The 24,526-nt window shown below is 46.2% G+C and overlaps 1 protein-coding gene across 2 annotated transcripts; it reads right to left on the reverse strand.

The window, feature by feature from the left end:
• On the reverse strand, positions 1-23,667 carry LOC112247867 (ADP-ribosylation factor-like 6 interacting protein 1). 2 transcript variants are annotated; one of them, XR_006081742.1, is made up of 7 exons: positions 23,510-23,667; positions 17,454-17,587; positions 8,891-9,010; positions 6,695-6,812; positions 6,131-6,215; positions 936-1,705; positions 1-873 (listed from the first exon to the last, which is right to left on the reverse strand). XR_006081742.1 is itself a non-coding variant. In XM_042313603.1 (6 exons), exons 1-6 carry the CDS (start codon positions 23,543-23,545, stop codon positions 1,587-1,589), a joined length of 612 nt encoding a protein of 203 aa, XP_042169537.1. In that variant the 5' UTR covers positions 23,546-23,667; the 3' UTR covers positions 1-1,586. The 2 variants fall into 2 exon arrangements, 1 of the variants encoding a protein (XP_042169537.1); XM_042313603.1 differs by having other exon boundaries at positions 1-1,705.
• Positions 23,668-24,526: the final 859 nt, after the last annotated feature.

Consider the following 24,526-nt stretch of genomic DNA (forward strand, 5'->3'; position numbering starts at 1 on the left):
TTCATTTAAATCAGACTTTATTCATTGTTTTGTAGAGAACTCAAACAGATGAAATGGAGGAGAGGAGCAGCGAGATAGTAGGTAAAGAATATAAACACAGACAAGACAGAGAGATAAAGATAGGAAGAGGATTGGCGTATTTACAATCATCGGCCCCCCGACCAGAGAGAGACAGGGATAGAGAGACAGAAAGGACTCTAGCAGGTCCAGCCAATAGCGTAATTAGTAGATTTCATCAAGCGTTGGATTGTTCACCCACTAACAGGGAACGTGAGCTGGGTTTAGACTGTCGTGAGACAGGGATAGAGGGACAGATAAAGGACTAGCAGGTCCAGCTAGCAGCGTAACAGCAGTGGGACTAGTAAGGTAAAGATCCCCTGGACTAGACAGTAAGGTCAAGGTAGGGGGCAGGTTACGCTGATCCTAGGTCTGTGCCTCTGAACCAGTGTCGGCTCACACCAGGGCAGTGTCTTAAATAGCACCCTATTCCCTAGATAGGCCCAGGGCAACAGTGTAGTGCACTATAGGGATAGTGCACTACATAGGGAATAGGGTGCCATTTCAGACACAGACACAGAATTATATATTCCAAATGTCACCAGACTAGGCTCGAGTCCAAAATAACACTATTCCCTAGATAGTGCACTACTCTTGACCAAGGCCTATAGGTGTAGTGCACTACATAGGGAATAGGGTGCCACGTGGGAGGCGTCACCTAGGTCTGCTTCTCTACTCTAAACTCCAGTTTCTGCTACGGTTTCAGTGCAATCTTAAAAACAGACAGAAGCAGGAATCTGAAAGTTAAAGGAACGATGGCAGCAACAACAACAACATCAGCGGTGTCCCAGCCTCCTGAAACAATACTGACACCACCTACCATCAGTATGTCCATTAAACTAACCATCCTCTCTTGGAGATTTAATTACTGACACTACCTACCATCAGTATGTCCATTAAACTAACCATCCTCTCTTGGAGATTTAATTACTGACACTACCTACCATCAGTATGTCCATTAAACTAACCATCCTCTCTGGGAGATTGAGTTTGATTATATATTGTATTGTGATGGTATTATATGTGTGGGGGGAGGGGATAATAATATTGCTAGAGGTTTCTGTTCAGTAGTCTTTCCTCGGACTTCAAAAGTAATAATAAGTGACTGGCATCTTAAACAACTCCCTATAGGATCTAGAGACAGACACAGCTGGGGGCCACCTCCATGTGTGTGTGTGTGTGTGTGGGGGGGGTTCATATGTGTGTGTGTTGTAATGTTTCAGTGTGGTCTACTCGTGAACTAAAGCCTTGACCGACGTGGCGACTGACTGCATGCGTGGGAGGATAGGTGGAAAAACACTTCCTGTTGAAAAACAAATCCCGCCAGGTGATTGGTTGGTTAGGTGACAGGTCAGAGGTCAAGGGGGAGAGGGCGTGTGTAGAGTTGGTCTGAGCAGACTGAGGAAGTACAGAAGTACTTAGTTGAAGCTCCTTTTCTTTTACGTTTGATCTACGGGTTTCTCAGTTTCTTCTTCTCTCTCGTTCGTCTCATCTCACAGATCCCCTTCTTCTTCTCCTCCTCTTTCTTCCTACTCGTTCTTCTTCTCCTTCTGTTTCAGCAGTTTGTTGATCTCTCTCTTGGCCATGCCAGCGTACTTGCTTATGACGCCATGCTGGTTCAGACCAGGAAGCAGGAGCAGGAAACTCACTGGGAACAAAGGAAACATACACCGTAGGCAAAAAGACTTAAACTCAGTTTCACAATTCCTGACATTTAATCCGAGTAAAAAATTCCTGGTCTTAGTGAGGATCACCACTTTATTTTAAGAATGTGAAATGCCAGAATAATTAGAAGAGAGAAGGATTTATTTCAGCTTATTTATTTATTTCATCACATTCCCAGTTGGTCAGAAGTTTACATACACTCAAATTAGTATTTGGTAGCATTGCCTTTAAATTGTTTAACTTGGGTCAAATGTTTTGGGTAGCCTTCCACAAGCTTCCCACAATAAGTTGGGTGAATTTTGGCCCATTCCTCCTGACAGAGCTGGTGTAACTGAGTCAGGTTTGTAGGCCTCCTTGCTCGCACACGCCTTTTCAATTCTGCCCACAAATGTTCTATAGGATTGAGGTCAGGGCTTTGTGATGACCACTCCAATACCTTGACTTCATTGTCCTTAAGCCATTTTGCCACAACTTTGGAAGTATGCTTGGGGTCATTGTCCATTTGGAAGATCCATTTGCAACCAAGCTTTAACTTCCTGACTGATGTCTTGAGATGTTGCGTCAATATATCCACATAATTTCCCCTCATGATGCCATCTATTTAGTTTCTGAGGTCTTGGCTGATTTCTTTTGATTTTCCCATGATGTCAAGCAAAGAAGCACTGAGTTTGAAGGTAGGCCTTGAAATACATCCACCAGGTACACCTCCAATTGAGTCAAATTATGTCAATTAGCCTATCAGAAGCTTCTAAAGCCATGACATCATTTTCTGGAATTTTCCAAGCTGTTTAAAGGCACAGTCAACTTAGTGCATGTAAACTTCTGACCCACTGGAATTGTGACACAGTGAATGATAAGTGAAATAATCTGTCTAAACAATTGTTGGAAAAATGACTTGTGTCATGCACAAAGTTGATGTCCTAACCGACTTGCCAAAACTATAATTTGTTAACAAGAAATGTGTGGACTAACTAAACAGCATACTGCTTAAAGGGCTGTTTTCATTAGTGCATACTGTAGCAAAACGAGCCTCTCTTATTGGACAAGCTCAGGTTAGTCCCTCCACCACTGTGCAGTTTGGTTCCTAACGGGTCTATTAAAACAACCTACATGTTTAGTGGAACAATGTCTCACCATATATAAAACAAGTCGGGATTCTGTAGGAGAGTTTGTCAGGTGAACTGGGTAAAGAGACTAGGTCTGCCTCCCAAAGGGCACCCTATTCCCTATGTAGTGCACTACTTTTGACCAGAACCCTATGGGGTTCCCTAATAAGGACTGCTCCTATGATGTATAACCCTTTCTCTTAGTGGTATTTTACAGTTGCAGGATGACAATGCACTGACTACTGAACAGCTAGCAGCTAGCTATGGGACCTTGTGCTTGTCTGTTACAGCTACGCAGTCAGACCAATAATTAGCCAAGGTCTCCGGTGATGTTTGGAATATATAGCTAATGCTGGGTCCCGGGCTGAAATGGCACCCTATTCCCTATATAGTGCATTACCCCTATAGGCCCTAGTCAAAAGTAGTGCACTATATAGTTAGAATAAGGTGCCAATCAATACTTGTTGTGCTGGCCTGGTATGCAAAGACATGTATAAACCAAGTAACATTTGAGTCAGAATTTGACTTGTGTTGGGAAACATCCATAAAAACTGACAGGGTGTGTATCCCAAAATGGCACCCTATTCCCCATGTAGTGCACTTCTTTTGACCAGAGCCCTATAGAGAATAGGGTGCCATTTGGAACATGTCCAAGGACTTCCGTTACTGTCAACCTTCGTACATCCTTCCTATGTGGTCACTTCTCTAGTGGTGTCAGATGGCTTTAACTGTCACTGTAATTATCACTATAGCAACAGGAGAAAACAGGAGAGAGAGCAGCTACAATGTCACACACCAGAATACAACCGATTGTATTTTATTTTGTTTATTTAACTAGGCAAGTCAGTTAAGAACATTCTTATTTACAATGACGGCCTACCGGGGAACAGCGGGTTAACTGCCTTGTTCAAGGGCAGAACAACATATTTTTAGCTCGGGGATTCGATCCAGCAACCTTTCAGTTACTGGCTCAACGCTCTAACCACTAGGCTACCTGATTGGACCTAAATACTCCTGCTTGTATTAACCTGATTGTTTGAACTCAGAACACCTGAACTTCCTGAAATAATGCAGCAATGAGTAGGCTACAGTTTTGGGACCAGGTGGGTTTTTTGGCTGAGTTAGCCATTAGCCCAGGTGGGTTTAGTATAGGTTGGCTGAGTTAGCCATTAGCCCAGGTGGGTTTAGTACAGGTTGGCCGAGTTAGCCATTAGCCCAGGTGGGTTTAGTACAGGTAGGCCGAGGCTGTTAGCCATTAGCCCAGGTGGGTTTAGTACAGGTAGGCAGAGTTAGCCATTAGCCCAGGTAGGTTTAGTACAGGTTGGCTGAGTTAGCCAGTTAGCCATTAGCCCAGGTTGGCTGAGTTAGCCAAGCCCATTAGCCCAGGTGGGTTTAGTACAGGTAGGCAGAGTTAGCCATTAGCCCAGGTAGGTTTAGTACAGGTTGGCTGAGTTAGCCATTAGCCCAGGTGGGTTTAGTACAGGTTGGCTGAGTTAGCCATTAGCCCAGGTTGGCTGAGTTAACCATTAGCCCAGGTGGGTTTAGTACAGGTTGGCAGAGTTAGCCATTAGCCCAGGTGGGTTTAGTACAGGTTGGTTAGTTACAGGTTGGTACAGTGTCTTCAGAGAATATTCATACCCCTGGACTTACTCCACATGTTGTGTTGCATCTACACATAATATCCCATCATGACCAAGTGAAAACATGTTTTTAGAAATGATAACAAATGTATAAAATGCATCGAATTTGCATAAGTATTCACAACCCTGAGTCAATAGATGTTAGAAGCACCTTTGGTAGTGATTATAGTGGTGAGTCCTTCTGGGTGAGTCTAAGAGCTGTGAGTCCTTCTGGGTGAGTCTAAGAGCTGTGAGTCCTTCTGGGTGAGTCTAAGAGCTTTTACACACCTGGATTCTACAATATTTGCACATTATTATTTTCAAAATTATTCAAGCTCTGTCAAATTAGTTGTTAATCATTACTAGGCAAACCTTTCAAGTATTGCCATAGATTGTCAAGCAGATTTAAGTCGAAACTGCCACTCGGGAACATTCAACGTCTTCTTATTCTTATGGCCTTGTGTTTTAGGTTATTGTCCTGCTGAAAGGTGAATTCATCTCCCAGTGTCTGGTGGAACGCAGACTGAACCAGGTTTTCCTCTAGGATTATGCCTGTACTTCGCCCCAAACAAATATTAAAACTTAATTAAAAATGAATTGATTTGCCACATTTTTTGCACTATTACTTTAGTGGATTGCTGTGACCAGGATGTTATGGAATATTTTTCACTGTCGTTTAGGTCAGTTTTCTCCTATCACAGCCATTAAACTAACGGTTTTAAAGATCACCATGGTGAAAACCCTGAGTGGTTTCCTTCCTCTCCGGCAACTGAGTTGCCTGAAGGACGCCTGTATCTTTGTAGTGGCTAGGTGTATTGATACGCCATCCGAAGTGTAATTAATAACTTGACCATGCTCAAAAAGGGACATTCAATTACTGCTATTTTTTTGTTTGTTTTTACCCATCTACCAATAGGTGCCTTCTTTGCGAGGCATTGTAAAACCTCCCTGGTCCTTGTGGTTGAACCAGTGTTTGACTGAGGGACCTGACATAACTTTATGTAATATATGAGGTAGGCGTTCTAAAATATGTTGAACCCTATTATTGCACACAGAGTGAGTCCATGCAACTTATTATGTGACTCGTTAAGCACATTTTTACTCCTGAACTTATTTCGGCTTGCAATAACAAAAAGGGGTTGAATAGTTAGTTATTCATTAGTAAAAAAAATAAAATTAAAATGAACTTAATTCCACTTTGACATCATGGGGTATAATGTGTTGATCAGAGACACAAAATCTCAATTTAGTCCATTTTAATCCAGTCAAAGGGTGTGAATACAGGTACATCGGTAGGCTACAGATGGGTCGGTAGGGTACAAGTAGGTAGGGTACAAGTAGGTAGGGTGTTGGTAGGGTACAGGTACATCGGTAGGCTACAGATGGGTCGGTAGGGTATGGGCACTGTAGGTGGGTCGGTAGGGTACGGGCAATGTAGGTGGGTCGGTAGGGTACGGTCAATGTAGGTAGGTAGGTAGGGTACGGTCAATGTAGGTAGGTAGGTAGGGTACGGTCAATGTAGGTAGGGTACGGTCAATGTAGGTAGGTAGGTAGGGTACGGTCAATGTAGGTAGGTAGGGTACAGGTAGGGAGGCAGGGTACAGGTAGGTACGGTAGGTAGTGTGCATGTAGGTAAGTAGGTAGGGTACAGGTACAGGCAGGTAGACAGGTGCTGGTACGTACCGATCAGGTAGGTGAGGAAAAGGTTGTGGACTTGCTGTCCCATCCAGGCCACCGTCACCAGACTGCTGATCACAGACGCAAAGTACTGTGGGAAGACAACCGGAAGTGACCTTACGACCCCGTTCCAAAACCAGACAGACCCCGTTCCAAAACCAGACAGACCCCGTTCCAAAACCAGACAGACCCCGTTCCAAAACCAGACAGACCCCGTTCCAAAACCAGACAGACCCCGTTCCAAAACCAGACAGACCCCGTTCCAAAACCAGACAGACCCCGTTCCAAAACCAGACAGACCCCGTTCCAAAACCCAGACCCGTTCCAAAACCAGACAGACCCGTTCCAAAACCAGACAGACCCCGTTCCAAAACCAGACAGACCCCGTTCCAAAACCAGACAGACCCCGTTCCAAAACCAGACAGACCCCGACCCCGTTCCAAAACCAGACAGACCCCGTTCCAAAACCAGACAGACCCCGTTCCAAAACCCAAAACCAGACAGACCCCGTTCCAAAACCAGACAGACCCCACCAGACCCGACAGAGCTAAAGTGGGTCTCGGTGTGTACCATCTTGGGTTTCTCCTCCTTGAGCGAGAAGAGTCTTTTCCACCAGCCCAGGATGCGACGCTGAGTCTTCACCAGGTTACCACAGATCTCATGGAAACGCTGCTGCTGCTCTGAAGACCTGGAGAGAGGGAGAAAGAGGAGAAGAGAGAGAAAGAGAGAGGAAGGAGGAGGAGAGTGATATTATTACCATTATATCCAAGACCAGTGGTTTTATTCAGTCAACAACTATCCCTACATCTCTCCATCCATCTGAACAGGAACACTTGATCAGAACCAGCTCAGCAGAATGAGAGGAGTCGATCAATGGGGCCATATGATATCTGATAAGGCAGTTGGGGAAGTGCCCTTCATTTCTGCTGAGCCACAACTACCTATTTCAGGCTCAGGTCAGAACATGGGCTTATAAACCAGCAGAACTCACGGCCAGACACTGAAATACACCCAGTGGGTGTGTAGGGCTTGTATGTATGCATGCGTCTGCAAATCCCCTGGGCTCTAAATCCTAAATCCTCTAATAGGATACCTCTAAATCCTCTAATGGGCTACGTAGAGATACCGCTAAATCCTCTAATGGGCTACATAGAGATACCTCTAAATCCTCTAATGGGCTACGTAGAGATACCGCTAAATCCTCTAATGGGCTACGTAGAGATACCGCTAAATCCTCTAATGGGCTACATAGAGATACCTCTAAATCCTCTAATGGGCTACATAGAGATACCTCTAATGGGCTACATGGAGGCAAATCTAAATCCAACCCCCTCTCATCTCCTTTCCTTCCAAAGGTCAGAGGACGGCAGGTAGCCTAGCGGTTAAGAGCTCCAACACTAGGAGTACATGTTAGCTGTGTGAGAGTTTGTAGGACAGACCCAAGAGGTTGATTACAGTTGGAACATGCTGGTAACTTTCCTCCTCTCTCTCGTTTGTACATCAGCACTTCTTTAATAACTGTAATTAAAAATGATTTAAGACAACACTGCCTGGATACATTAGATGTACGTCGGTGTCACGCTCAACTAATATCACACCATGTCCCCAAACACACCGCCCCAGAACCCCTACAAACAAGCCCTACTCCCTGGCAACAACCCTCGTCAACATGCCCTACTCCCTGTCAACAAGCCCTACTCCCTGGCAACAAGCCCTACTCCCTGTCAACAACCCTCGTCAACAAGCCCTACTCCCTGTCAACAACCCTCGTCAACAAGCCCTACTCCCTGTCAACAACCCTCGTCAACAAGCCCTACTCCCTGTCAACAACCCTCGTCAACAAGCCCTACTCCCTGTCAACAACCCTCGTCAACAAGCCCTACTCCCTGTCAACAACCCTCATCAACAAGCCCTACTCCCTGGCAACCCCTAAAGTTCTGCTGCCCTCCCCCTAAGCAGACACCCCCATCCTTTCACCCACAGATGATACCAAACTCCTCTACCCCAGATATACCCCCCCCCCACCCTGTACCCCAGATATACCCCCCCCACCCTGTACCCCAGATATACCCCCCACCCTGTACCCCAGATATACCCCCCCACCCTGTACCCCAGATATATACCCCCCACCCTGTACCCCAGATATACCCCCCCCCCCCCCCCCTGTACCCCAGATATACCCCCCCCACCCTGTACCCCAGATATACCCCCCCCCACCCTGTACCCCAGATATACCCCCCCCACCCTGTACCCCAGATATACCCCCCCCACCCTGTACCCCAGATATACCCCACCCCCCCCACCCTGTACCCCAGATATACCCCCCCCCACCCTGTACCCCAGATATACACCCCCCACCCTGTACCCCAGATATACCCCACCCCCCCTATACCCCAGATGTACCCCACCCCCCACCCTATACCCCACCCCCACCCTGTACCCCAGATATACCCCACCCCCCACCCTGTACCCCAGATATACCCCACCCCCCACCCTGTACCCCAGATGTACCCCACCCCCACCCTGTACCCCACCCCCCCCCACCCTGTACCCCAGATATACCCCCACCCACCCTGTACCCCAGATGTACCCCACCCACCCTGTACCCCAGATGTACCCCACCCACCCTGTACCCCAGATGTACCCCACCCACCCTGTACCCCAGATGTACCCCACCCACCCTGTACCCCAGATGTACCCCACCCACCCTGTACCCCAGATGTACCCCACCCACCCTGTACCCCACCCACACCCCCAGGCTCTCACCACTTGTTGGATCCGAAGATGCGGGGTGCGAGAGTAGGCACCAAGTAGTCAGACAGACACAGCAGCATGACAGTGCAGGACAGGCCGGTCAGCACCGAGGGGTCCAGGTAGTAGATCATCCTGGAAGAAGGAGGGGAGGGAGAGAAGGACAGATGTCTCAATTCCACTGCAAGTCAAAATAAGCAGACACCAGAGAAATGAGGTATTCTATCAAAGGTTCTGAAAAGCTACATTTACTATACCGAACAAAAATATAAAACGCAACATGCTACAATTGAAGATTTTACAGAGTTGCTGTTCAAATAAGGAAATCAGTCACTTGTAATAAATGCATTCATTAGGCCCTATGAATGGCACGACAATGGGCCTCAATCTCATCAGTCTCTCTGAGCATTCAAATTGCCCGTCCGATAACATGCAATTGTGTTTGTCGTCCCTAGCTTATGCCTGCCCATTACCCCACCGAGGGGCACTCTGTTGACATCAGCAAACCGCTCAACCACACGAAGCCATATACGTGGTCTGCAGTTGTAAATCCGGTTGGACGTACTGCCAAATTCTCTAAAATGACTTGGGAAGCGGCTTATGGTAGAGAAATTAACATTAAATTCTCTAGTAACAGCTCTGGTGGACATTCCTGCAGTCAGCATGGCAATTGCACAGTCCCGCAAAACAAAATGCCACAGATCTCTAGTTGTGACAAAACTACACATTTTTGAGTGGCCTTTTACGTAAAAAAGTGCATGTATGACCCTTATTCACAAATGCAAGTTTTTTTCTGGGCAGAAGTAAAGACAGTAGCCTAGCGTTACTGATTAGTTACACAGGGAGAAGTGACGACAGCAGATGGGTGGTGCTGTTGAGACAACTGTGCTCCATTGCGAACACATTAAGAATGCTTATGCTGCAGGGAACTTGATTGATGAGGAACACCGGGATCTTGCTGCCCACAGCAACTCTGTTGTCATGGAAACATTTGTCCTGATCCAAAAAAAAGAAATTGCAGACAACTCCATTTGAGCTGGAACAAATGGGACAGTGATCCATTTGAGCTGGCCCAAAATGGGACAGTGATCCGACAAGTAAGTTGCTAAACTTGACTTTATTGAATGATCTCTGATCATTAACCTCTATGAGCGGGACGGTTGTGGGTTGTTGTTTTTATACCAGCCCAAACCCAGTGGATATATGTTTTCACATTAAACCACAATATTATGTTGTCATTTTATATTAAAACAGGATATATAGGCCAACACATTGAACTTGAAATATCAAAATATAACTGGTTTCATATTGACAAAAACTGTTCTAAGTACATGACTGCTGCTCCAGATTCTCAAATCCACTTGGTGATGTATAAATGGTGAATCCAGACCGTTCAGACCGGTCTCATACTGCAGCGTTCTGGAGTGGTTCCTCCACAATGAGACACTGGGTCCAGGTGGTCCAGTTCCCTCTCCCATCATACGTGGTAAATGTCATTCCAGACAAATATCCCTCACCTTATGGGGTCTACACTGGTTTTCAGGAAGCAGAAGACTCCCAGGACTTGTGAAGTGAAAGTTCCAGGTATGTCCTGCGCCCAGGTACTGTGAAAGTGAAAGCCTGTGATGTGTGTGTCAGGTTAGGTACTGTGAAAGTGAAAGTTCCAGGTATGTCCTGCATCCAAGCCTGTGGATGTGTGTGTCAGGTTAGGTACTGTGAAAGTGAAATTCCAGGTATGTCATCCACTGTTTTGATGTTTCATGGTTTGGACTGTTTTAGATGTATGATGTCATCCACTGCTTGGACTGTTTTGGTTAATAGATGTAGTGTGTCGTCATCCACTGCTTGGACTGTCATCCACTGCTTGGACTGGTTAATAGATGTATGTTGTCATCCACTGCTTGGACTGTTTTGGTTAGATGTAGTGTGTTGTCATCCACTGCTTGGACTGTTTTAGTTAATAGATGTAGTGTGTTGTCATCCACTGCTTGGACTGTTTTGGTTAATAGATGTAGTGTGTTGTCATCCACTGCTTGGACTGTTTTGGTTAATAGATGTAGTGTGTGTCATCCACTGCTTGGACTGTTTTGGTTAATAGATGTAGTGTGTTGTCATCCACTGCTTGGACTGTTTTGGTTAGAAGATGTAGTATGTTGTCATCCACTGCTTGGACTGTTTTGGTTAATAGATGTAGTGTGTTGTCATCCACTGCTTGGACTGTTTTAGTTAATAGATGTAGTGTGTCGTCATCCACTGCTTGGACTGTTTTGGTTAATAGATGTAGTGTGTCGTCATCCACTGCTTGGACTGTTTTGGTTAATAGATGTAGTGTGTTGTCATCCACTGCTTGGACTGTTTTGGTTAATAGATGTAGTGTGTTGTCATCCACTGCTTGGACTGTTTTGGTTAATAGATGTAGTGTGTTGTCATCCACTGCTTGGACTGTTTTAGTTAATGGATGTATTGTTGTCATCCACTGTTTGGACTGTTTTGGGAAGACAGCCTTTATTACGTGTTTCTCACCTACACAATGAATCCAGAGTGCAGTTAGACATGTTTATATGGTACACACACACACACACACTAAATGATTGAAGTTTGTTCAATACCAGGCTATAGACTTTTGACTGGAAGGTGATTGGCTTGATATTGTTGCATGTTTCCATTAAGCGCTTAATGAAAGATGTCCGTTCCTTGTATGCACGCATAGTATTTTTGTGGTTCCTGGAGCCAGATATTATGGGCAATCCACTGCTTGACTGTTTTGGTTAATAGATGTAGTGTGTTGTCATCCACTGCTTGGACTGTTTAACAGTTAATAGATTAGTGTGTTGTCATCCAGACTGTGGTTCCTGGAGCCACTGGGGCAGATATGTTGTCCCACTGGACTGTTTTCCTAGATGAGTTGTCATCCACTGCTTATGGGTTAATAGATGTTAAGGCAATGGGGCTAAAAGTAATTATATTGTTAGGATAATCATGGCCATAATGGACAGGTGAGGTGGGGGTTATGAATACACAACAGACCAGACTACTTGCAACCTAATAGGCCTACAGCAGGGGGTTCCTGGGACCATGCATTCCACACTAATAGGCCTACACAAGGGGGTCCCTGGGACCATGCATTCCACACTAATAGACCTACACCAGAGGGTTCCTGGGACCATGGATTCCAACCTAATAGGCCTACACCAGGGAGTTCCTGGGACCATGGATTCCACGCTAATAGGCCTACACCAGGGAGTTCCTGGGACCATGCATTCCACACTAATAGGCCTACACAAGGGAGTTCCTGGGACCATGGATTCCACGCTAATAGGCCTACACCAGGGAGTTCCTGGGACCATGCATTCCAACCTAATAGGCCTACACCAGGGGGTTCCTGGGACCATGCATTCCAACCTAATAGGCCTACACCAGGGGGTTCCTGGGACCATGCATTCCAACCTAATAGGCCTACACCAGGGGGTTCCTGGGACCATGCATTCCAACCTAATAGGCCTACACCAGGGGGTTCCTGGGACCATGCATTCCAACCTAATAGGCCTACACCAGGGGGTTCCTGGGACCATGCATTCCAACCTAATAGGCCTACACCAGGGGGTTCCTGGGACCATGCATTCCAACCTAATAGGCCTACACCAGGGGTCCCTGGGACCATGCATTCCAACCTAATACGCCTACACCAGAGGGTTCCTGGGACCATGCATTCCAACCTAATACGCCTACACTAGAGGGTTCCTGGGACCATGCATCACAACCAAATAGGGGTCCGTGGGACCATGCATTCCACACTAATTACGCCTACACCAGGGAGTTCCTGGGACCATGCATTCCACACTAATAGGCCTACACCAGGGAGTTCCTGGGACCATGCATTCCACACTAATAGGCCTACACCAGGGAGTTCCTGGGACCATGCATTCCACACTAATAGGCCTACACCAGGGGATTCCTCCTATTGCCATGCAAATAAACCATGTCTAGCCAACACAGGGGTTATAGGGACCATGACAACATACTAAATCATTTAAATTCCAAAACATTTTATGGGACCATGTATTCCAATGTAAGATGACACAGGGGGTTCCTGGGATCTCCTTCAACCCTGTGTCATAAAGAGGGGACACATCTGCATTAACTGGCTGTCTACACCATGATCCTGGTGCCATGGTTACAACACAATAAGATCCACTCAAACTGCGATGAAGAAATGACATACCTCAGCAGCACCCTCCATTTTGGAGCAATGTCATTCCAGCCCACGAGAATACAGAAGCTAGAGCTGTCAGAGTTCTAAGATGACACAGTGTTCTATCTGTGCAAAATCCCCATTTCAACGAGAATACAGAAGCTAGAGCTGTCAGAGTTCTGTGTTCCCCCACACTAAGCTAGAGCTGTCAGAGTTCTGTGTATCTCCCCCACACGGAATACAGAAGCTAGAGCTGTCAGAGTTCTGTGTTCCCCACATGATATGGTGCAGAACGTGTTACAACACAATAAGATCCATACAAACTGCGATGAAGAAATGCTACCTCAGAGTTCTCCATGTTGGAGCAACCCCAGCCCACGAGAATACAGAAGCTAGAGCTGTCAGAGTTCTGTGTTCCCCACATGAGAATACAGAAGCTAGAGCTGTCAGAGTTCTACGTGTTCCCCACACGAGAATACAGAAGCTAGAGCTGTCAGAGTTCTATGTGTTCCCCACATGAGAATACAGAAGCTAGAGCTGTCAGAGTTCTATGTGTTCCCCCACATGAGAATACAGAAGCTAGAGCTGTCAGAGTTCTGTGTTCCCCACATGAGAATACAGAAGCTAGAGCTGTCAGAGTTCTACGTGTTCCCCACATGAGAATACAGAAGCTAGAGCTGTCAGAGTTCTACGTGTTCCCCACACGAGAATACAGAAGCTAGAGCTGTCAGAGTTCTATGTGTTCCCCACACGAGAATACAGAAGCTAGAGCTGTCAGAGTTCTATGTGTTCCCCACATGAGAATACAGAAGCTAGAGCTGTCAGAGTTCTATGTGTTCCCCCCACATGAGAATACAGAAGCTAGAGCTGTCAGAGTTCTATGTGTTCCCCACACGAGAATACAGAAGCTAGAGCTGTCAGAGTTCTATGTGTTCCCCACACGAGAATACAGAAGCTAGAGCTGTCAGAGTTCTATGTGTTCCCCACATGAGAATACAGAAGCTAGAGCTGTCAGAGTTCTGTGTTCCCCACATGAGAATACAGAAGCTAGAGCTGTCAGAGTTCTATGTGTTCCCCACACGAGAATACAGAAGCTAGAGCTGTCAGAGTTCTATGTGTTCCCCCAGCATTTCTGAATTGTAGTCATCGTCGTTGATGAAGTGCTTAGGCTACTACACACGTCTGTATCGGTCTCTTTCAAAAGGAAAACCGTGACATTTTGTTCCTTCTTCCCTAAATTCTTAAAGCCATGGACTGAAAACACACATGCACAGTTGTTACCCAGTTATCTCCAATGTTATTGCAGTCGGCCACATAAAATAATACCGATCACTTTAGGTGGAAAAGAACACACTTCCTGTCTCAAAACCTATAATACTTTTGATTATATATATTTTTAAGAGCTCATTTGGCCAAATGCTTTCAATAAAACAAAAAGACCTTGTCCACAATTCCCAGGTTTCTCAATCGCTCTGACTAACGGAGCAGAGCTAGTGCACAACAAAACGCCACGAGTCACGTGACCCTTTAATTTTGTCCGCTTTCCAGTTCTAGACGTCAGGGAGAGAAGGCAAAGTCCACCTAACTAGTTCATGTATGGAATCACTTGGGAAATGTAGAATTTTAGGTTAACTTACCCTTTAAAAACGGCAAAAATATCTCAAGACAAAATGTGTATGTAAAAAACCATGAAACTGCAAATTTCTCTGCCCCATAGCAGAATGTGTTGATGCAGGAAGTTAGCAGAATGTGTTGATGCAGGAAGTTAGCTGGCTTCCTACATCAACACATTTTGCTATGGGGCAGAGAAATACGCACTTAGGGAGCCTTTCACTTATACTGTGTTTTCTAAATACCCCTCAAGAGAGGCATAATGTGGCAAACTGTGGAACTGCAGGAAATGCATTTTAACATGAAGAAGAATATGGAGGACCTGGAGCTGCTTGCTTGTCAAGAAATGAACCTCCCTTATTGATTAAATAGAGCTAAATATTTATTACACGTTTTATTTAACTAGGCAAGTCGGTTTTAAGAACAAATTCTTATTTTCAATGACGGCCTAGGAACAGCAAGTTAACTGCCTTGTTCAGGGGCAGAACGACAGATCTTTTTCCCTTGTCAGCTCGGGGGATTCAATCTAGCAACCTTTCAGTTCCTGGCCCAACGCTCTAACCACTAGGCTACCCTGCCTCTAACCACTAGGCTGCCCTGCCTCTAACCACTAGGCTGCCCTGCCTCCAACCACTAGGCTGCCCTGCCTCCAACCACTAGGCTGCCCTGCCTCTAACCACTAGGCTGCCCTGCCTCTAACCACTAGGCTACCCTGCTAACCACTAGGCTACCCTGCCTCTAACCACTAGGCTACCCTGCCTCTAACCACTAGGCTAACCACTAGGCTACCCTGCCTCTAACCACTAGGCTACCCTGCCTCTAACCACTAGGCTACCCTGCCTCTAACCACTAGGCTACCCTGCCTCCTAACCACTAGGCTACCCTGCCTCTAACCACTAGGCTACCCTGCCTAACCACTAACCACTAGGCTACCCTGCCTCTAACCACTAGGCTACCCTGCCTCTAACCACTAGGCTACCCTGCCTCTAACCACTAGGCTACCCTGCCTCTAACCACTAGGCTACCCTGCCTCTAACCACTAGGCTACCCTGCCTCTAACCACCTACCCTGCCTCTAACCACTAGGCTACCCTGCCTCTAACCACTAGGCTACCCTGCCTAACCACTAACCACCACTAGGCTACCCTGCCTCTAACCACTAGGCTACCCTGCCTCTAACCACTAGGCTACCACCCCTAACCACTAGGCTACCCTGCCTCTAACCACTAGGCTACCCTGCCTCTAACCACTAGGCTACCCTGCCTCTAACCACTAGGCTACCCTGCCTCTAACCACTAGGCTACCCTGCCTCTCTAACCACTAGGCTACCCTGCCTCTAACCACTAGGCTACCCTGCCTCTAACCACTAGGCTACCCTGCCTCTAACCACTAGGCTACCCTGCCTCTAACCACTAGGCTACCCTGCCTCTAACCACTAGGCTACCCTGCCTCTAACCACTAGGCTACCCTGCCTCTAACCACTAGGCTACCCTGCCTCTAACCACTAGGCTACCCTGCCACCTCAATATCAACTGTATGGTGGCAAGAGCACACAACTGCTTCCACAGCTGAGTGCCGTGTGGAAAGAAACGTGTTCCAATGAGCCCAGTCACTGGACAACATGTCGAAATGCAATCTGGGAAAAGACAACCGTTTTGATGGTAATAACTGAAAAGAGGATCCAAGCTACCCACTGCTGTATGATCTATTCCTCAACTCCAATTGGCAGTGTTGCACAACAGGAGTGTCCGGCATGACAAAGGAACCGCATCAGCCATTCAAATGCATAAAGGGTAGGCCTACATCCTCTTTAACAATGTACACAGTTAAACTATTTATAAAACTTCAAAAAAAAATTGGATGATAATTCGGTAAACCAGCTGCCTCATGCTACAGAAACAGGGGATTTGGGCTCCTGTCTTGTGCTGTTCTGGCTCGTACTAGGCTACTTAACTAAACTCGGTCTCTGTGTGGGCGTGCCTGTCCATCGTGTGTCTGTCTTCTCTCTGTGTGGTGTTCTGTGATAACACTGACTGCCACCCCCTGCTAGAGCCACCATGCTGATTGTGATTACCCATGATTAAAATTCTGCCTAAATAACTTTCTCCTGTGATCTCGCCCACGAGCCTGGAGTCGTCACTTGGTACTGGCCCGGTGTGCTACTGGCAAATTTACCTGAATGTCAAGCCCTGGTGTGTGTGTGTGTGAGCGAGGCCAGGTGTGTGCTAGAGACAGGACAGCTGTATGTATCGTATGTGTGTGTGTGTGTGTGAGAGCGTGACAGGAGAGCTATATGCATCGTGTGTGTGTGTCAGTACTACTACAGAAACAGGGTGGCTTTGGGCTGTCAGTACTAGGCTCACTTAATGAAGACCAGTGTGGTGGCTGCCATCAGGGCTGTGTGTGTGTCTTCTCACATGTGTGGTGCCATCTGTGAGTACTACTCACATAAAGACCAGTGTGGTGGCTGCCATCAGGGCTGTGTGTGCCTAAATATGTGTGAGTACTACCACGAGCCTGTAAAGACCAGTGTGGTGGCTGCCATCAGGGCTGTGGAACCTGTGTGTGTGTGTGAGTGTCAGCGAGGACCAGTGTGTGGCTGCCCACATGAAGACCAGTGTGGTGGCTGCCATCAGGGTGTGTGTGTGAGTACTACTCACATGAAGACCAGTGTGGTGGCTGCCATCAGGGCTGTGTGTGTGAGTACTACTCACATAAAGACCAGTGTGGTGGCTGCCATCAGGGCTGTGTGTGTGTATGTGTGAGTACTACTCACATGAAGACCAGTGTGGTGGCTGCCATCAGGGCTCCAGGGAACCATGGTTTCTTCCAGCGCAGGACCTGGTCCCCAGCCAGGATCACCTCTCCCCAGCCCTGCAGCTGCTCCTCCAGCTGGGCCGTCTCCTGGGCCTGGAACACAGACACCGACCGAGACACACGCCAGAGACAGAGGTTAGGAAGTAGCCTGAGACAGAAGCCCATCTTCTGTTTCTGTGAGATCTACCAGTACACCTCCTGAGGCAGCGTATCTACCAGTAGCCAGGTGTTAACCTCCTGGACAGGACGCTAGTCTACTGCAGAGCCAGGTGTTAACTTCCTGGACAGGACGCTAGTCTACTGCAGGGCCAGGTGTTAACCTCCTGGACAGGACGCTAGTCTATTGCAGAGCCAGGTGTTAACCTCCTGGACAGGACGCTAGTCTATTGTAGAGCCAGGTGTTGAGTGTTGTTTAAATACATACACAAATCCCCGGCTCCCAACATGGCAAAGTAGCAATTTGACCAGCCTGATTAATTTTTAATTCACCTTTATTTAACCAGGTAGGCCAGTTGAGAACAAGTTCTAATTTACAACTGCGACCTGGCCAAGATAAAGCAAAGCAGTGCGACAAAAACAACAGTTACACATGGGATAAACAAACGTACAGTCAATAATACAATAGAAAATCTACACAGTGTGTGCAAATGGAGTAAGGAGGTAAGGCAATAAATAGGCTGCAGTAGTCCCCCCCCCCAAGGTGTGTGAAAAAGCAGCCTGATAACAGGTCAGGTTGACAAGGACTCAAGATGCATTGGTGCACTCAGAAGAAAAGCCATCTAACTCTCAGTCCAGACAACGCTGAACTCCAATTCACATATAGTTAACAGTTTAGCCTGTTCATCTAAGGAGCTAGTATGGGTCCCAAATGGCACCCTATTCCCTATAGGACTCTGGTCAATGAAGTGCACTATATAGGGACTAGCTTGCCATTTAGACGCATCGGACTGCACCACAGAAATACCACCGTTTAATGGCTTGCTAATACCTTAAGCCCTGCTGACTTCCAAACATCCCTCTACTACTATCAGTTGGCGGCTGAGCAGAGCCACAGGGCCAAAGGGTTGAGGAAAACAGAGGTGTCATTGTGAATGGTCTGGGAAGTGAAATAATCCCACGTTGTGCTGGCACCACAAAGACCTGTCTTCATACAGACATCTCTATTCCAAGGGCACAAAACACCATGTCGTCTCATGACCCACAGACAGCCAGGAAAAGGCATAGCTATTAACGTTACAGACTTGTTTTGCCACACAGATCATCATCGTGATCCATCCTAGTTGTCAGTTGATCCTCTGTGGTAGGTTTGTTCGGTGGATGAATGTAATCAACGATAGACAAGGCCTGACTGCCGCATCTGAGAGCTGTCGTTAAGCTGACAAAGCACGATTTAACTGAAGACAGTTTCAACCAGATTCTAGTGTTCCATCACTGTTCTAGAACAGCGGTTCCCAAACCTTCTCCCACTCAGGCTCCCCTTGCAGCATTGGTGAACAATCCCCCTGCATATCCAATGTGGGCTAGTTGATCAGGACATTAGTTATAAGTGGCAGATAACCCAGTAGTTAGAGTGTTGGGCCAGTAACTGAAAGGTTGCTGGATTGAATCCCCGAGCTGACAAGGTAAAAATCTGTCATTCTACCCCTGAACAAGGCAGTTAACACACGGTTCCCAGTAGGCTGTCATTGTAAACAAGAATTTGTTCTTTAACTGACATACCTAGTTAAATAAAGGTTATAAAATAAATAGCACTAAGAAATGCAATAACTGATGCACTACCCAATTTCAAAACAGTCCAGATTAACCTGGACCGAGTTTCAGGTTGGGAACCACCGCTCGAGAATGTAGTGAAATACAGATAAATTCAAGCGGGTGCTACGACTGTGATCACGCTCTCCGTAGCCGATGTGAGCAAGACCTATAAAACAGGTCAACCTTCACAAGGCCACGGGGCCAGACGGATTACCAGGACATGTGTACTCAGAGGATGCAAGGACCAACTGACAAGTGTCTTCACTGACATTTTCAACCTCTCCCTGAACGAGCCTGTACTAGCTACACATTTCAAGCAGACCACCATAGTACCTGTGCCCAAGAAAGCGAAGGTTACCTGCCTAAATGATTACCACCCCGTAGCGCTCATGTAGGGAGCCATGAAGTGCTTTGAAAGGCCGGTCAAGGCTCACAACACCATCCCAGAAACCCTAGAACCACAATGCACATAACACCCCAACAGATCCACAGATGATTGCACTCCACACTGCCTTTTCACACCTGGACAAAAGGAACACCTATGTGAGAATGATGCACAATGCCCTAACCCATCTGGACAAGAGGAACACCTATGTGAGAATGATGCACAATGCCCTAACCCATCTGGACAAGAGGAATACCTATGTGAGAATGATGCACAATGCCCTAACCCATCTGGACAAGAGGAATACCTATGTGAGAATGCTGTTTATCTACTACAGCTCAGCAATTAACACCATAGTACCCTCCAAACTCGTCATCAAGCTCGAGACCCTGGGTCTCGACCCCGCCCTGTGCAACTGGGTATTGGACTTACTGACGGGCCGCCCCCAGGTGGTGAGGGTAGGTAACAACATCTCCACCCTGTTGATCCTCAACCCTGGGGCCCCACAAGGGTGCGTTCTGAGCCCTCTACTGTACTCCCTGTTCACCCACGACTGCGTGGCTATGCACGCCTACAACTCAATCATCAAGTTTGCAGATGACACTACAGTGGTAGGCTTGATTACCAACAACGAGACGGCCTACAGGGAGGAGGTGAGGGCCCTCGGAGTGTGGTTTCAGGAAAATAACCTCACACTCAACGTCAACAAAAGGAGAGCAGCAGAGGGAGCATCCCCTATCCACATCGACGGGACAGTAACATTGAGTGGCTGCTGCCAACATACTGACTCAACTCCAGCCACTTAAATAATGGAAAAATGTATGTAATAAATGTATCACTAGCCACTTTAAACAATGCCACTTTTATATGTTTACATACAGTACATTACTAATCTCATATGTATATACTGTACTCTATACCATCCACTGCATCTTGCCTATGCCATTCTATACCATCACTCAATTCATATTTTTTTTTTTACGTACATATTCTTACTCATTCCTTTACACTTGTGTGTGTATAAGGTAATTGTTCTGAAATTGTTAGGTTGGATTACTGCATTGTCAGAACTAGAAGCACAAACATTTCGCAACACTCGCATTAACATCTGCTAACCATGTGTATGTGACAAATAAAATGAGATTTGTTCATTGACTACAGCTCAACACCATAGCGCATCACTAAGCTAATGACCCTGGGACTAAACACCTCCCTCTGCAACTGGATCCTGGACTTCCTGACAGGCCGCCCCCCAGGTTGTAAGGTTAGGCAACAATACATCTGCCACGTTGATCCTCAACACGGGGGCCCCTCAGGGGTACGTGTTTAGTCCCCTCCCGGTTTCCCTGTTCACCCACGACTGCGTGGCCACGCACGATTCCAGCACCATCATTAAGTTTGTTAACGACAACAGTGGCAGGCCTGATCACCGACAACAATGAGAGCCTATCGGGAGGAGGTCAGAGACCTGGCAGTGTGGTGCCAGGACAACAATCTCTCCCTCAATGTGAGCATGACAAAGGAGCTGATCGTGGACTACAGGAAAAGTAGGACCGAACACGCCCCCATTCACATCGACAGGGCTGTAGTGGAGCAGATTGAGAGCTTCAAGTGTCCACATGACCAACAAACTATCATAGTCCAAACACACCAAGACAGTCCTGAAGAGGGCACAACAATGCCTTTTCCCCCTCAGGAGACTGAAAAGATTTGGCATGGGTCCCCAGATCCTCAAGATCTGCTGCACCATCGTGAGCATGCTGACCGGTTACATCACTGCCTAGTTACATCACTGCCTGGTATGGCAACTGCTTGGCATCCAACCGTAAGGCGCTACAGAGGGTAGCGCGCACGGCCCAGTACGTCACTGGGGCCAAGCTTCCTGGCATCCAGGACCTATATACTAGGCTGTTGTAACGGATGTGAAACGGCTAGCTTAGTTAGCGGTGCGCGCTAAATAGCGTTTCAATCAGTGACGTCACTTTCTCTGAGACCTTGAAGTAGTAGTTCCCCTTGCTCTGCAAGGGCCGCGGCTTTTGTGGAGCGATGGGTAACGATGCTTCGAGGGTGACTGTTGTTGATGTGTGCAGAGGGTCCCTGGTTCGCGCCCGGGTATGGGCGAGGGGACGGTCTAAAGTTATACTGTTACACTGTGTCAGAGGAAGGCCCCCCCAAAAATTGTCAAAGACTACAGTCATCCAAGTAATAGACTGCATTGTTGGTTTAGGGCTTGTAAGTAGTTCTCTTCAGCCCATGTCATTATGAATCACAGAATGAATCATTAGATTGTTCTCTACAAGATTACAAATGTAATATGCTTGTACTTAATTAACAGTGTTGATTAAATGAGAACGTTAGTTTGTTGTAACCTTCGCTAGTTTAGATCGCCCAGCTCTAGGATACATCTCGTCCATGTTTCGGGATTTGTAGATGGTAACATTAGGAGGCGTTTCTGCGCTTTGGATGACTGATACCCTCATCATTTTCATCTTCCAGATCAGTGGCTTTCTATTCCTCTAACACCAATCAATGTTGCAAGGGGCCGTTTCATTGGCAATTTATACAACGCGCGGATCAGATCCTGAATGCTGATTGGTTAAAACAGCATTCCAGCCTGCGTCTACCTCACAAATTACCACCTGCTAAATCTTCGACGTTAAAATGCCTATTTGTATCGGGACTATACATTGTGGAAGGATGAAATTGTATTAATAAATTAATCAAGATAACGTTAATGAAAATATGTCAATCATGATTTGAATATGTTCCTAACCCGTTGTATAAATGCCCTCGAAGGCGGTGTTGGAGGAAAGTATTTGACTCTTGACAGGGGAGATTTGCGGCACACAGCCTGCCCTCGACTACAAGCATTTCGCTATCGTCGCAATAACATCTGCTAACCATGTGTATGTGACCAATAAAATGTGATTTTATCTCGGGCCTAACACCACCAGTGCCAATATATCCTTCAAACATGGGCATTATCATTTAATTTAAAAAGGTGACTCAGAACTGCACAATGAAAACTGGAAGACTTTTGTCTGGGAAGGGTATATACACTGAAATTCAGTCTTAACGTTCATTAATATATTAGGCTCAATATTGTTTTGTATTCCCGGATTTCGTCAGGTCAGTGTTATTACACCATCTAGGTTACCAGTCGACGTTCAAATGTTGAGCCATCGGTCCGAGCAGCGACCACTTCTGACCATGGTCTTAATTACACTAGTCACTCTAACCATGCTTAATTATTGAGTCAATCGTTTAACTTCTACACCAAATATATAATTAGTCATCTTTCGGTGACTAATCAAATAGTTAAGGTAACGCACATTTGGTAATTTCAAAAGGGGATGTTAAATAAATGTCACAAGATCCAAATAAACCAGACATGGGCTCTCTCGGCTTGTCAGCTGAACGTGTCACATTTAAAATAACCTTACGGACAGCTGCTGTGTTGGCTAGCCAGCCAAATAAACACAGCTAGCTACAAAAACACCTTTCACCAATTAGCCGTATCATTGCGAGAACAGCTAGTTAGCCGAGCAATAATGTTAGCTAGAAGGCCAATATTACACTGCATAACGTTAATTGTTAGTGTAGATCATGTTAACGGCCTATGTAAAATGATACATAGGTCGTCTAAACAAACCATGTATTGTTATGGCTTGGTTAAATTTGCTCAGATTAATGATTCAATGTGTTTGGGGCACGGTTTTCGTTGTCACTAATCCTCCTTCGCTAGCATAGCTGGTTAATTGTTAGCATTTCGAAGGCCGTTGACAAGCGAACGACAGCAGTCAAAACAACGACGACGACGTTAACCGTTACCTAAAATTCAGGAACAAAAGCTTGTCAAGTGGGATAACGTTACTTACGAGTACGTTGGCGCTTTTGTTGTCTCCCTCTGCCATAGCTAGAGCGGTTGTTTAAGTTTTCGGTGATGTTTTTAAAGGCCAATTTAAACCGACCCAGGGGCACAGCAGACGCTTCCCTCTCTTCTTTGTGGATGTTGCAGTTCACAAACCAACCGTTGACGCCTGGCGTCCGTTGGACGTCATTGTTAAAGGCTTTATGGGTAATGTAGTTCACGCCCCCTTTCCTCGGCATTGCCCAAAATAAAATTACTCGGCTGACATTTACGACCCAAATTAATTTTAAATCAATAAACGGGTTGTTTAAGCAGGAGGAAACTCCTACCACAAGGAAATTAGAAGAATGAGCAATAATTTAATTGGTGAACCTCTTGACCAATTTCACAAATCACTTGATTGATTCGATTTAGCTTCAATGGAATTGGATGATTTTAATGTAATATCAGTCAGGCGTTTGGACCACTGCTGAAGTCTTCAGGGCTCTCTGTGTTACATTTCCCCCTCACGGACTGGATATAGATTGGCTGATAGACTGGTGAATGAGCTCACTGGGCTTTAACCATTACTGGATAGTCTGAAGTGAATTCCTTTCCTTGGCCAAGTCCCAAATTGTACCCTATTCCCCTGGTCAAAAGTCTGGCACACAACAGTTGTCTCTTTTTAGACCACTGAAAACCAGTAGCCAGCTTTCTCCAGCCATCCTGTTTCCACATCAGTGTAACTACCAGATTGTTAAAAACCAGTGTGGCTTCTCATCCAAAGCAGCGAGGTACATGCACATTTCTGTCTTTGTAGTTATGAGATGTAGAAAAACAATGTAAAAGTGTACAGAGGGGAGAGTCCTAAAAATCTGTATGTTCTTCCATGATCCATTTTCTATGTACATGTTCAGTTTACAGTATCAATCTTTCCACCTGGAGAAACAATTCAAGAATAAAACTACTTTTACTGTATTTTCGTTGGCATCACCGTGCAAGAAAGAAAAATATCAGCCAGCAAATCAACATTAAAATAGAGTTC

This window comes from Oncorhynchus tshawytscha, unplaced genomic scaffold (assembly GCF_018296145.1).
Source record: "Oncorhynchus tshawytscha isolate Ot180627B unplaced genomic scaffold, Otsh_v2.0 Un_contig_5064_pilon_pilon, whole genome shotgun sequence".
NCBI classification, from domain to species: Eukaryota; Metazoa; Chordata; class Actinopteri; order Salmoniformes; family Salmonidae; genus Oncorhynchus; species Oncorhynchus tshawytscha.

What these genes read in the sequence shown, in the direction of transcription:
- LOC112247867 (XM_042313603.1), bottom strand. Translation starts at nt 23,545, where the DNA reads ATGGCAGAGGGAGACAACAAAAGCGCCAACGTACTC. An exon ending in ATCTTCGGATCCAACAAGTG is followed by an intron (nt 6,813 to 8,890) that starts GTGAGAGCCTGG and finishes CCCTCTCTCCAG; the next exon opens with GTCTTCAGAGCAGCAGCAGC. An exon ending in AGGAGGAGAAACCCAAGATG is followed by an intron (nt 6,216 to 6,694) that starts GTACACACCGAG and finishes GTCTTCCCACAG; the next exon opens with TACTTTGCGTCTGTGATCAG.